This window comes from Canis lupus, chromosome 6, assembly GCF_011100685.1.
Source record: "Canis lupus familiaris isolate Mischka breed German Shepherd chromosome 6, alternate assembly UU_Cfam_GSD_1.0, whole genome shotgun sequence".
Classification (NCBI taxonomy): domain Eukaryota; kingdom Metazoa; phylum Chordata; class Mammalia; order Carnivora; family Canidae; genus Canis; species Canis lupus.
In genome coordinates, this window is record NC_049227.1 from 34563851 (window position 1) to 34578633 (window position 14783).

At 46.8% G+C, this 14783-nt stretch overlaps 1 protein-coding gene across 15 annotated transcripts in view; it reads right to left on the bottom strand.

Moving 5' to 3' along the window:
- The window catches only part of RBFOX1 (RNA binding fox-1 homolog 1), a 2034214-nt gene that overhangs the window by 50848 nt on the left and 1968583 nt on the right, over positions 1–14783 (bottom strand). For all 15 annotated transcript variants that reach the window (XM_038540446.1, XM_038540439.1, XM_038540440.1 and 12 more), the window contains one exon: positions 6451–6583. In XM_038540446.1, the coding sequence (XP_038396374.1) occupies positions 6451–6583 (133 nt within the window). The remainder of the gene's footprint in view (positions 1–6450; positions 6584–14783) is intronic.

The window sequence follows — 14783 nt, forward strand, 5'->3', positions numbered from 1 at the left end:
ACCATGCTTGGCCGTGGCAAATTACTTTGGGACTTGGACATCCCGCATTGGAGACAGAGAACCAAAGAGAAGATGTGATCCAGCATCCTCATTTTGAGAAGCTCAAAGCAACTGAATGCTGAGTACTATTTCTCTGCTACCAAAATGCTTACAGTCCTCCAACAACTACACTAGGGCACAGACGGGCAAGAACGTCCATCACTAAACCTGCCATCAGGGAGCTTTGCAGGGAGGGGGCTGTGCGGTCTCAAAGCCATGTGCATAAATGCACATAAGTGTAAAACTGTGGTGTGGATAGGAGTTGAGGAGGAACAGGTGCTCCGAGAGGGCAACCGGGGGTGGGGGGTAGGAGGTGCTAGCAGAAGAGGTGAAGCTACCTGTCCAAGCACCTCGGAAATCTCAAAGCCTTAGCCAGGTAGAGAGGGGGGAAAAGCATTCCAGGCAAAGGGAACAGACTATGCAAGCCCCAGTGTCTAGAAGGTCCGAGGCTCCTTCAGGGGCCTGCAGGGTTCAGAGGCCCAGCGGACGGCAGGAGAGGGGGTGCTTGGCTGAGAAAGGAAACTAAGAATTCCCACTATTATAAACCACAGGATGCAGGGAGTGCCCATTCTCACTGAGTGCTGTACCCGCACATTTCGGAGGGAATGATGGAGAGGGTGTAATATATTTTCATGAATTCTCTAAAACCAAGAGACCCATAGGGCTGTCCTTGTTCATGGTATGAAATGAAGCCAGTTGATGGGCTGCCACTTTCACCAAAATGCTGTTTCTCCTCCTAAGCTATTGGTGATGGAGAAGGCACAGACAATACTGGTCCTCACATTCATAGAATGAGTCCTACGTGTTCAGTCCCTGGTCTAAGCATCCTGCGCTCATTATCCCATCTCGCCTTCTTATTGCCCCTGTGGGTTGGAGAATAGTGTCATCACCCTTCAGATAGAAAGAACCTACAGGGAGCCTTGGCTTCACCATCTGCATTGAACTGCTGCAGCAGACAGTGGTCAAATTTCAGCGTGCATGCAGGGTCACCTGAGGGCTCGTTATAACACAGATGGCTGGGCCCCATGCCCAGCCCAGAGCTTCTGACTTCATAAGTCTGGATGGGAAGGGGGGGCTGGTCTAAGAATTCCAATTTCTAACAAGGACCAGGTGACGCTGATGCTGGTGGCTCAGGGACGAATAGGCTCTTCGTTCTATGGGACACCACCCTGCACATGTTATCTTTGTGTACATTTGTGACAGCACCAACCTAGGAGACTGACCAGTCTCCCAGGTCCTATTCTAAACAGGAGCTGGTTATAGGAAAGCTCTCATAAACTCTCACACTGGTTTCCAGGAATGTGTCCAAACACCTTTTAAAGCCCCACGAAACAGGTGCACTTAAAATATCAGATTTGTAGGGAAAGGAGGGCAGGAGTCGATGGCTACTATGGATCTATAGATAAATTAAGCATGGTCGCGTCCAAGCGAAGGGAGTTGCCGTCATGCATGGAACAGGTGCAGTCCAATTTTAATGCAAAGGCGGACTGTCTAGCCATGCAAAGGTAATTGTATTGCTTGCCAATCACTTTGGGCCTGCAAATGCTTTTGCAAGAACATAATGCAAATGCACATCTCATTTTCTTAGGAAGGAAGGTAATAACAGTCGTTAAATATTTGGTTGAATGCAAGCAGGGAATGATTGCACTATAGCAAATTAGTTTACTTAAAAAAAGAAAAGAAAAGAAAAGAAAGTATAGGATGCCCAAACTATACAATCTGTTTGTGTAATATATCACCACCACAAATACATTCCTGAAGGAGAGGTTATTTAAAACTGCTCTTCCTTACTGTCCCTTCCAAGTGGAAAATAAATTAAAATTTTAATGTGTTTAAATCTAGCTGTTTTTCAATAGATAAGGGTTCATAAACTCCCTGGCATTTGTATATTACTGCGTCTGTTGTATATGGATATATGTACGTGTACACCAACATTTTCCTTGGGAAGACATTTTTAATTAGATTATTAAAGGCCATCTGTCACATACCACTCCCCTCTCCCCCTAAAATTTAAAAACCACTGACTTACGGTGTTTGTCTATAGATGCATTCAATTTAGAAGCTTTTTTTTTTTTTTTATGTAACAGAAGTTACACTTTAACACTGGCTGGAGATTTGAACAAGAATTCACACACAAAACAAAGATATAAACAACAAGCTAGAGAGAATTCTGGAAAATATTCTGATAATGGGTGATAACTTTAGTTCCTGGTGTTCCTATCAAATGAGAAAGGTCCTAAACAACAGACAATACGGTCTGGGGATTAAGATATTTAGATATTAATACCAGAAAGCATAGTTGATTGATGGACAGAAAGGCGCATGCACATCGTCCTAGAGGCTGGTGTACGAGGCCTTTCTAGGACCTAGCCTGAAAGCATTCCTAAGGATCTATGGGTACTTAATAGTTAAGGAACTAATTAATTAAGAGCAAGGATTTGGTGAGGCCAGTCTCACAGGGTTACTTTTGGGGTTCAGTTGCTGTCTTTTAGTATCTGATGTTGTACTGAGTCTGGTGGGTACATCTTAAAGGCATCTACCTGCCCTCTCCAACCATGGGTCATCAGTCTGCAAGCTCCATTGGATGGTAATTGTCCAAAAGGCAATTTCTCCCAAATGTGAGTCATAGAAAGACAGACTGGACATTGAGCCTTCTCTAGCAAAACTGGGTCCAAGATCAAATGCAAGGATTGATCCATTCGGCTGTCTAGGAAACGATTCACTAGCTAATATTTTATTTATGATCTATATATTCCATAAATGATTGAAGTGCCTTCATCCAAATCCAGCTCTGTGGCTTGTGGGGAATGGAAGTCTGTGACCTGCATGCAGGTGCCTCCAAGGAAAGGGGGTCAGACACTAGGTTTCTAACTCATTGCCCATCCTCACTCAGTTAATATTGACAATCAACAGTGAGTTGGCTGGCTCAGTCTAGGTTTCCCATTCATTCCCACGATCCCTCTATGGAAAATGACCAAGTATTAATGTCTCAGGAGGTTTCTTTTTAGCGATGTGAGAAAGAAGAGAATAGGGCCTCTCTAGAACCTGTGTTCTTCACTTGCTGGGAAGAACTTCAGAAAATACCAGAAAGTGGAGGAGAAAACCAAATCAATAAAGGGAACTAGAAGAATAGGGAAGGCATGGTTGGTGAATCCTCCTGCATGACTATCTTGATCTTGGGTACCTCCAAGGGTCACCCGAGTCTCCATGGAAGTAGCCATGGAGGTTCTGTGGGAAAACAATATGGAAACCATACATGGAAATAGGGTAAATGATACATTTTTGGTTGGAATTTCAGTAACAGAGTATATATTGCATACTTCCATGAAGATCAGAGATTTAGGTTGCCAGTGAGCTGTATCTTCAACTGGTGACAAATGGAAAACCATAATAAATGCAGCTTGCTAGGTGATACCTTAGTAAAGATGGAGATCACTGGGTGTGAGGGAGAATGGTGGAATGGGATTTCAATGTGGAACTTTAGGAAGTGCCCGGACTTAAGTGCATCCTACATTTCTCCTTTTTCTGGAAGCCGCCCCTAAAAACCCAAGCTGAGCTAAAGGGCCTCCCTTGGTGCTCACAGGACACCCTTATCGCTAATCATAGTTATTGAAATTATTAGCCTACATGGTGCACCCTACCCCTAATGGGAAGAATCTCCTCTGAAGGTGCAGGACACAGTGCATGGAATTGGGATGCTAGGCTAAACTGTACTGGAGTAAAGACATGAGTTGAATCTAGAAATCTCTGCCACCAAAGGAACAGCTTTGGAGAGGAACAGCTACAGGATATCCACCACTATCACCTGGACCACCTGAATCCTGATAATGTCGCTTCTTGGGAACAGAAGTAGGTTTCCAATACCTTTGCTGTTTGCTTCCACTCAAGCCCAGGGCTCTCACCACTCCAGCCCATATCTGCCCTGTCCTGTCCTCTGCTATTCTTTCCAACATGAGCTGCCTCCCTGCACTCTCCTGCAGCCTAAACCAACAAGTAGAAGCAAAGGGAAACCTTCATTTAAGATGCTGGGTTCACACTTTTCTCATTTGGTGCTAGTGTACTCCAGGGAGTTTGTAACACAGCAACACAGCCTAGCTGAATTTCCTGTTTTCAACCAGCACTTGGCTCTTATAGAACTTATAGACATGGACACATGTACCCCTAGGGTGCACCCTAGCCCTTCTGCTCCATCACCACCCTCTTCCTGTGTTGAGAATTTCATCTTACTACTAAGGGGGGTTTCAGGATTCCACTGAGAATATTACTAGCAAAGAGGCACGGTGTACCATTATAACTGAAATGATTAGGAATATTGCTGGAATACTTAAATTAATTAACATCTGAAGCAGTCGCCAACACGTTGCTTCACCATTTGGAGATGCCCGTGTCTCTTCCTGGTGAATGTGGCGTTAATTAGTTATGCGTGGTTATTCCCGGCAAAGAGTGAGCTCATTGTAAGTGAGCGAATTTCAATTTTATGGCAGGTGTGTTATTTTGAGATTTTTATAAATCGTTCATGGGAGGATAAGCCATATAATTTTACTTTATTTATTTCCCGTTCAGTATACTAGTGAGATACTGAGGGTACATATACCAAAAAGCTACAATTACTGTCTACTAAGATAAGATAATAATTTTCCGACAAGCTAATGTGGTATAAACATGCAATTTTGTATTTATGGCTTATGAATCTTGCTTTAGTAATTACGTGAGCCTACAGGGTAACTTGGTGGGTTTCTTTCCTTCATAACAACTGACTGTGTGACCTTGGGAATAACACGTCTTTACTTCTGCATTTCTGGGTCCATGATGAGACGGGCTCAACACCGTGAGGTTGGAAATAACGATTAACACAGTGGATGCTTCCTTATATCACGTGGCCAGATACATAAGGCTTAGGGGGTGCAGATGCATGTTTTTGGAGGGTGGGGAGAATTCGGGGCAATTTCATCCTTGGTCTGTTATCATCCACCATCTTTCCATGAGAAAGAAATTTTTACTGTTGTTTTGTCCGCTATGAAACTCAGAAGTGACCTGCATCTAATGACAACACAAGAAACCATGGGCGCGGACCGATCTCTCTGTCTTTGTTTTCTCTTCCTGATGATTCCATCTAGTTTCATTTATTTATATTCTTAACTTTGTCTCATTGCATTTGTGTTTGAAACACTTCAAATGCTCTCCTCTGCAATGGGTGAGATATGAATAAATAATGAAAAAAGAGTGGTTCCCTTTGTCATCAGTATAATAGAGAGATGATCTAGGCTAATTCAAGTTTTCTAAAAGATTTATAAGCAACAGAGCTATTAAAAAATGCATTAACCCTTTTCATACAGCCTGGAATACAGCCATGTTCTTTCTACAGACCAGAAAAGCCAGTCATTGGCCAGGAAAGCCTTGTGCCAAACTGTCCTGGACATTAGCAGAGTTTTTCTGAGTAGCACTATTGACATTTGGGGTCTGATAACTCTTTTCATTGGGGGGGCATCCTGTGCACTGGGGATGTTGAGCAGTGTCCCTGGCCTTCACCCACTAGATGCCATTGCACCTTCCTGCTCTTGCTGCAACAACCCAAAACATCTCCAGACAGTCCAAACATCCCCTGAGTACCACAGGAGACATCTCTTTCTCCCTGACTCCAGGGCTGCTGGAATGTTCCAGGAGGACCCCTTAACAGGAAGAAAGAAAGGACAGCATTTGGAGTTGCAGCCCACCACACCAGGACCACCGTTCCTCAGCATTCCTCGCCATCCCTTGATCCTCACTTGGCAATTCCAGAGTCCACGCACACAGATACCAAACCACCAACAGGAGACACATCAACCTGCGTTTCCTTGCAGGGGGCAAAGGAAGGCAAATGCCCATTTTGGAAAACCCAACTGAAATGAGCCTTACTTCTAATTTCTCTGGACTTGCCAATGTTTGCATTTGCTTCCGTGCCTAATTTTCTCTTCTCAGGCAAGGGTTCATAAGCCTTGCCGGGCAAGGTGTCTTTGGGGAGGGGAACCAGACACCCCCACCCCGCCACAGTGAACTTGATGTTTGGGGACTCAATGTCCCTCCACAGACGGATTCAAGGGGCAAATGTGATCCAACCTCCTTAATAACCAGATGTTTGCAATCATCAGAAATACATCTTTGGCTGTAGCCATTTCTCTGTTCTCCAGCATTCAGTCTCAGAGAGAATTTACATAACAACATGTGACATGTAGAATGCTTAAAGGCACCAACCATGACAGGACAAATTACACTCATTTTTCAATACTCTTTGCAAGGTGCTCCACTGCAGGCGCGCCGGGCTGCATGCTGGGGCGGTTCTGGTGGGGCAGTCAAGACCAGCATGCGCTCGCAAACAGGAGGGGGGCCGGTGCGGGAGGCCCAGCCCGGGGACGGGAAGGCCACCCCACTTACCCGCCGTAGGCCGGGATCGGGGGTGGGGGCGCCGCGGCCCGGAAGGTGTTGTACACGGTGCGGCCGCGGCCTCGCAGGTGGGCCCCTCGGTAGGCGGCCGCGGCGGTGGCAGCTGGATACGGGAAGCCGGGCACTGCGGGTGGGGGGAGAGAGACACAAAGGCTTTCAGGAGCACACCTGTCGCTGGGGGCGGCCCGCCCCCCAGGACCCTTCCCCTGCAGGCCGCGGTGGACACCTGCCCCGGGCCGGAGACAGGCAGGAGGCCGGGGGCCCCGACAGATAGAGGCGCACATCAAGGCGGCGGTCCCTGTGCCCCAGACATATGGCAAATGACAGACACGCACAAAGAACCCTTAGTCACAGGACAAGCTGTGAGCACTGCACGAAGCCAAAACTCTACGAGGGTAGATGGCGAGAAGTACAGGCGGGGTGTCGTCCGCATCTACCTCTATCCACACATCTGCATGTTGTGCACAATGGATATTTCTAGGCGTCTGGGCACATGATGTACATGTAGGATGCCCACACGCGTGTGCACGTGTACGGGACCATGCATGGCCATGGTGTGTATGGACCATACATACATGGTGTGTATGCGTGCAGGCTTGTGTGGGACTGTACGCATGCACGGTCATACGTGCACGTATATGCCTGTGTATACACATGCACACGTTTTGGGGTGTTCCTAGTTCTCTCTGGGGCTGAACTGGGTGTTGTCTGTTGATTGCTTTCCCCATCCTGTTTTTATTTATTTCCCACATTCTCCTTTAAGTACATATATGGCTTGTACTTATTTTTTAATGGCAACACAGTGTTTCCACAGGCACATGCATGCATGGCAAGTGTGGAAAGAAACAAATGGTTACCGATGGTGTCCCGTCAGCCCCCAAACCATTTAACAGCTTTTAAGATGCAGACGAGAACCGTGATTACAGACAGTCTGGGAACTCAACTCCTAGGAAGAGGGTGTGGGGCTGAGTTTTCCTCCTTGGAGTAGAATTCTCGGAGTAGGATGGCTCGCTGAGGAGTCGAGAGGGAAAGGAAGCCTGATGCCAGAGACCCCTGATAATTCATTCTCTTGCCTCTGCCTGGGATGGACCTCCTTCTGGGGGTCTGCAGGTCCTGACACCCTGGGGCCCAGGAAGCCTTCGGGAAACCACTTCTGCCCTTTTTACTTGCCTGACTCTCGCCATGCCAGCTCCGGGCCTGCCATCCCACCAAACCGCAGGCCGGGCGCCCAAACCACATCCCCGGGAGGACACGCTTTTCTGGGAAATCACACTGGGGGATCCGCTGTGGCAGGAGATCTGTTTTAAAGGCCCAGAACAGCCAGCCTCTTGCAGGTATCAGTTTTGGGAAGAGGCTCAGTCCATGTGTTACCTTCTCCCTATCATCTGGCAGGTGCCTCCAGGCGTCCCCCAGCCCATCCGTCTTTGCTTCTGCCTCCCCAAGTCAGCAGAAGCTCCCTGATTTCATTAACAGTAGGTTCTAAATATTGGACACCCAGATGAATGTAAGGGGGGCTTCAATACGTACACAAGAGAGTGGAGTTGGAGGCTGTGGGCAGGCCAAGTGATGGACAGACTCTGGCCAACCACCCTTCCTTGACCCTGACCCAACAGGAGCTTTCCAGAGGGAGGGAGACATGGGAAAAAGGAAGCAGGGTGGCAAGGGTTTCCTCCCCTGCACAGCACCCCCACTCCCCTGGGAGCTCACGCAGTGTTTGAAAGGACAGGCAGGGCTGGGAGGGACAGTTTCTTCAGGCGTGACATGAGCACAGAGGCTCAGAACATCCTACCCCAAGGGGAGGTAATCTCCGCTCTCCAGGAGCTCCATTTGGGGGAGCACCTCACCCCTCGTAGGATGTTGTGTTTCAGGTTGTGATGAAGTTGCCTCCAGCTTACATCCAAATTGCTAAGGATGTGTGTGTGTGGGGAGGCCTCTCTCCTTCCTACCACCACATTCAGGAGCAGGATCTCCATTCCATCTGTCCATTAGCCATGGGGCCCTCGGACACACCAAATCCTAGCTGCTTGGGGGGTGGCAAGGGATGGGGAGGCAAGGGGGGTGGCAAGGGATGGGGAGGCAAGGGGGGTGGGGGTCTCCCACCAAAGCCATCCCCAATTCCATATACCTCCTAGACCCACATAGACTGCAATGGAACCCCTGGACCCAAAGTGTAGACCGACTGGCTATCATCAGGAATGATCCCTGTGTCCTCATGGTTTCCACATCTTTCTCTCACGACGGAGGAGGGTAAAATGCTGGGATTGTAGAACCGAGTCAGAATGATTTTTATCTTCCCATTGATGTCTGAAAAGACCATACAGGTTATTTTTAAACCTTTTTTTTTTTTTTTTTTTTAATATTGTTGTTAAAGTCCAATCACACAGCTGTACTTAACCCTCAGCTTGCCGGCCCCTACGCACCCCCACTGCCCCTGGGCTTGTGTTTCAACACATGTGCTTGACATTGCAGGGAGGTGTCAACCTTCATGGGGAAAGCCCCTAAGTCCTAACACCATAAAGGCCCAGAAGTAACGAGATAGGCGATGTTTGCTTCAGGACTGGCGAGGAAATGAGGGAGCGTAGCTTTGACTCCCAACTCTATCTCGCCACAGTTCAAATATTGAGTTTTCATAGGAACGCCCTGGATTTTGAAATAAAGAAAATGAAAAATTCACAATCTGGCAGAACAGCTGGCTGCCTGTGTGAGGAGACACGGTAATTATGCTGACCCATTCATTATCGCCGGCTCCAGAGCAGAGTGAGTGAGACCAGATCCCTCTCAGCGACAAGCAGGTTTTACAATAATTCTTGGAGGATTTAGATGTTGAGATACAACATGAAACAGAAGCTCGGCAGCAGAGTGGAGACAACACAAGCTGCTGGAAGTGTAGAGCTGGGACTGCGGTCGTGCCCCTTGGCTGCAGGGGCGGTGGGGAGTGAAGAGGTCCCTCCAGAGGCAGGAGAAGGCAGCTACAGGTCTCAGAGCAAGGCCTTTGGGGTTCCTCCGAGAGGGGTTCTTATTTTGTTAAGGGAACACAAGAAGGACAACACGTCAACCTCGCTTTTCTGGGAGGCCAAGTGCCCTCAGGCAAAATAAGGAGGTTCTTCAGTTCCTGCTCTGGACCAGAGGCTTCGTGCAGGAAGCATGGGTGTCCCCCGGATGGGTGGTTTGCTCAGCTATTTCTTTTTTGCTACCAGTCTCGGGCTGCCAAGGAGTCCCCTTATGAAGCCTCCAGGTAGTCATCATGATTAATGAACATTTTCTTCTTTCTTATTCTGGTCCTCTTTTCCTTCCTTCCATCCTCCCTCCCTACTTTGTTTTAATCTCTTTTGGAAGAGAGCTGCCACAAAGCTCCCCGGGGGTGCTAGCAATCAGGGACCTTGGAAGACAGAAACCAAAGAGAAGGACTCTGGCTATTGCTAGAAGGTCAACTTGCTGAGGGCAGAGACCCCTCTGCCTATTGATTCAGAAGAGCGCTCAGCACATAGCAGGTGCCTGGATACCCTTTAGACTAACCAAGGTTAGTCTCCCTCCTTCCAGGACAGCAGCCCTACTGCCTCCTCACCTTCCATTTCCCAGAACATTGCCCTCTCTACAAAACACTCTGCTCGGGATTTGCATATACGCAGTAGGCTAACAGCACAGTTGGATCTCAGTCATGATCCCTATGAAAGTCAGTTCTACAGTCGTACCTACAGGTGCTGCGCTGGCCCCAGAATGGCAACCACACTCGGGATATGTGTGATTTTGATAAGAAGGGAGAGGACTTGGGCAAAAGTATTGTACTTGGAATGACTGCAAAACCCTGAGTTCATGGAAATTCACGTTCCATTCACAGTGGCTGCACTGTCAGGATATGGCAGCCGGGTTCTTGTCCTGGGGAAAAGCAGGACTCAAACTCCACCCCACCCACCACCCGCCCTAGGCACTGATACGTCTGGAAGGGCCTGTGGGGTCAGGTTCCTTCTGTCACACAGACCCAGACCATGCTCTCTGGCAATCCAGCAAATCTCAGTCTCTGAGTGCAATACGTGTGTGCAACAAGGAACAATGGGATAGAACACTCTTTAGAATCCCTAACTCCTCCAATCCATAGCTGAGCTTTCTAGGTTTCTCCTCATTTTCGCCAGAGGAGGTTTAGGATTCTGAGTGGCTCTCTTCGCTCACCATTAAGACAAATGGCCAATTCCACGGCTAAAACCAAACCAAACTAACACCTAACAACTGTTGGTTAAACTTCCTTTAGATTCTTAGGATGGAAGGAACTGATTTGCCTACCATGCGCATTGGCCTGTTGGTGCCGGGACACGGTTAAATGCATATTTGAAGCAATTACCTAGACAGATGATTCAGATACAGATTAAACAAGACTGGAATGGCTTTATCCTTGAACCACATAGAAAGAAGACATCTCAATTAGGGGCTTAGGTTGGGATATGACACCTTTCTGTTGTTGAGTCAATGTTATCACATTGTCTATCAATGCCCTAGTTCAGGAGTTTGGATCCAGTAAGTGGGCAATAAATGTTTAATAAATCTAATGCAAAAAAATGCCAAATGGAAACTCACAACATCCTCGCTCTTTCTGGAACGGAGTAAATCAATGTTAATAAAAGTCATAAACCTGTCACCATGTCCCATGTTTGTAAAAGCCTCTTTGTTAATGAAAGAACAGTGTTAGAAAGAAGAGACACCAAATTATAGGCATTTCTAAACCCCTAGTGCTGGAGTTTGATTTTTTTTTTTAGCTGAACTCCCAGTTAATAAATATGTAAAGAGACCATCATTGGGGAACAATGCAAAGTATTCAGGTTGCTTTGAGGATACAGTATAAATCCTTAGTCGTTGGCATGAAGGAGACAAGGGAAGAAGGGGGAAAAAAAAGACCAACAACAACAACATAGGTTCATTATACTGGAAAGGTTCCCTCTTAAACCTTATCCAGCATGAATCAAAGTGAAAAATCTGGTATCACTGCAACGAAAATTGGATTTAGCTCATAAGCTAAAAATGAGTTTCTCTCAAAGAAAACAGGGCAAGAGCTTTTGGAGCAAGTACCAATTGCGCATCTTGTTGACACATCAACATTCCCTGCCTACCCACTCCTGGCCTTCAGCTAGATTTATACCCATAGCATATTTTGGGGGGAGTGTTAGTAGAATAACCCACTCGGTTCTTGGGCATGAGGAGTTGTATACCATGGAACTCAATGAAATGGAAACTTTAGGGATGTAACAAGAGGCATGCTGTGATGTGCTCAAGTATCAAGGCAAATCAACATTTTTAAACGGAAGATGTGTGGGTGTATCAACCAGCCAAATGGGCCATTTACCAAAGTGTCAACTGCTTACTGCCTGTCTCCCATCAAAGGCACAGCCCCCACCTCCCACCTTCTCTGAGCTCTGCACTCAGTGTATTTACAGTGACAAACGTGTGTTCTCCCCCTCTGTCTCTTTTATGAATATGGTGCTTACCTTCGAAATAAACACAAATGAGATCATCTCACCAGCCCGGAAATCCCAAAAGAAGAAACACAAAACCAGTGGAAAATACTTGAGGGTTATAAAGTGCATATTAAAGTTTTAGAGCTTTGGGAAAGATGGAAGAGTAGCAGATGCAAAAGCCAACAGGGGGGCAGATTCTGCATCAAAGCCATAAAAATATACAGCCGCAGTAATGGGCAATTATTCTTTGCATTTGTGCGCTGGTTTGAATTTGCATGAGGTTGCCAGATGCCCCGGAAAAGGTGTTCCATCAGAATGGAGGAGAGGGCTTCTCTTTGTCCCCCTCTTCTCTCTTTGTGCCACGATGCCACCTTTGCCCATCTTTTGGCTGGTGGAAGACACTGAGATGCCCATGCTAATTTGGGGTTGAATCGTCCTGTGGGTAATTTATGGTCGGAAATAGTCCCTCACACAATTCTGGGGGTGCAGACGTGCTTTCAGCAGCAGGTTCACGGTTCTGCAGGGTTCCCCTTGGGGGAACTCCTGCTCCATGTGCGGGACCGTAAATTAAGAAGGGGCATAATAGGTAACGTACCGAGATGGCATACACAGCCAGCTACAGCTCAATTTCAGAGGCAGAGCATTGTGTGATAAACATCACAATGAATAGTGTAAAAAAAGAGGGGGGGGTATTATTTTTTTCCAAATGACAAAAACGTTCGCTTAGTTTTTCAAAATGAATCTCCTACGTACGTCAGATTGGTTTATAGCAGAATTTATACACAACTAGGTCACTATCTCTAAATGACATTAAACGGGAAATGTCATACGATGGAGCACATTTAGTTCTAGGTCAAAACAAAAACGGAAAGGCTTTCAATTTTGTTAAAAAATTCAGCCATTTCAAGGTTTCGGGCGAGAAACGGGATGTTCCACCCACCCATGCAGTCATTTACAAAAAGACCAAAATAGCCACTTAATTGGTTGGAATCTCTGATTCTCGTATTCTCCTATATCTACCCCTGAAACACACATTTGAGACTGACTCTCGTTTCATTTCAAAATGCATGTTGGTATTAAATACTGCTGTTTAGGAGTGAATAAATCTACATTTTGGACAAACAGTTCCATATAGGACATCCTCATTTGAGATGCATTGAATAGGAAAACAAAAATTTCTAATTAATGTACAAGTCTAATCACCATTCCCCACATGGAAGAGTAATTTTTCACCGTTCATTTGCTGGGTTTAATCTCAAAACTGACATAACAGAAACGCAATGTCCTATAAATCTCCGCTCATTTGTTTCCTTAATATTCATATCCCATTGAACTGCAGCTGCTTGTTGCTGCAGTCTATTACAACTTGCAAAAGTGTCGATAAAAATATTATGAAAGGCAAGATGTGTTTCTTCCTGGCTGCGTGTGCTATTTATTTGGGAGAAGACAATAAATGGCTCGTGGATTGTCCCCCCAGCCTGCTGCTTGGTGGGTGATTAGTGATTAATTACCTGGCAGCAAATTGACATGGCACGAGGAAATTGACACAGCCCTGATTAATTAACTTTTTATGGGTGGTAGTTACTCACAAAACATTGCGCACCATAATTGAATCTCTCTACACAGCGTCGTGGTACAAAAGTTTCAGTCAAATCCAAATTAGCCAGAAGTTTCTTGGCCGTTCTAGGTCTGATTGGGATGTGGCGAAGGACTCGGCAAGAACTTGGAGGGAGAAGCACATCATTTGAAGGGGAAAAACAAACAAACAAAAAAAGACGGTGACACCGTACTGGCTGGACTGCCCGAGCTGGATTTATTGACCTCGAGGATTTTACTTATTTATTCATGAGACACACAGAGAAAGAGGCAGAGACACTGGCAGAGGGAGAAGCAGGCTCCCTCCGGGGAGCCCAATGTGAGACTCGATCCCAGGACCCCAAAGGGATCACGACCTGAGCCAAAGGGAGACAGATGCTCAACCACTGAGCCACCTGGTGCCCCTGAAATGTTTAATACGTCAGATGACGTCAGAATGTCACAGTCGTCCGGCTACAGAGGGAAAATGGGGGGGCAGTCCTTGAACCTGTAAGAGTTGCCACCACGCTGCCGATGAACGGCGCTTAGACCAGGGGACGGTCTGGTTTAGTGAGGACCTGGGTGATGAGACACCCAGCTTCACTGGAGAAGAGCTGCCAAAAGACCAACCTCCCATTCTCTGTTATCAGAGAGAGGAGATCCGACTGTGTGACAAATCAGCTACTACTTACTGACACTTGGTGACCGCCAGACCCAAAGGTTAACTATAAATCCTCACGAAACTATACGAACCAGGTATTACTGTTACCTTCACTTTGTGGGGAGGAGGGGCAGAAAGATGCACAGCAGCCCAGAAACTCACCCAACGCTCTGCACCCAGCCAGCACCCAGCTCAACAGGGACCAAGGCATCCCATGCCGGCTCCGGGCGAAAACTCCTAGGTCCAATCTCTCCATGTGCCTTAGAGGCTCTCAGCTCTCACCGCCCTCCTAGGGCCTCCTGTAGCCATGCAAGCTGCTCCATCCTCTCCTTGTATCCGTACCACAATCAAGAAGTCCCAAATTAAATTCTTAATTTGCAGGGGAATCTGTTGACAAGCCTCCCTGAGACCTCAATAGGCAACTTGTTTGGGGGCAGGGGGTAGAAGCAGGCGGGAGGGCAGGTGCAATTTCTTCTGTTCTATATTTATGTTCTGAGATTTCAAGACACCTGGAAGGGCTTTGCTCCTTTTTTACTAATTGGATGCAGGCCACAGAGATCACTACTGATTTATGTTCCCGATAAGAGTCCAAAGCAAGCTGTTTTCCTTCTCCACTGGGGCTTATCTCCACATCTGGATGGGAG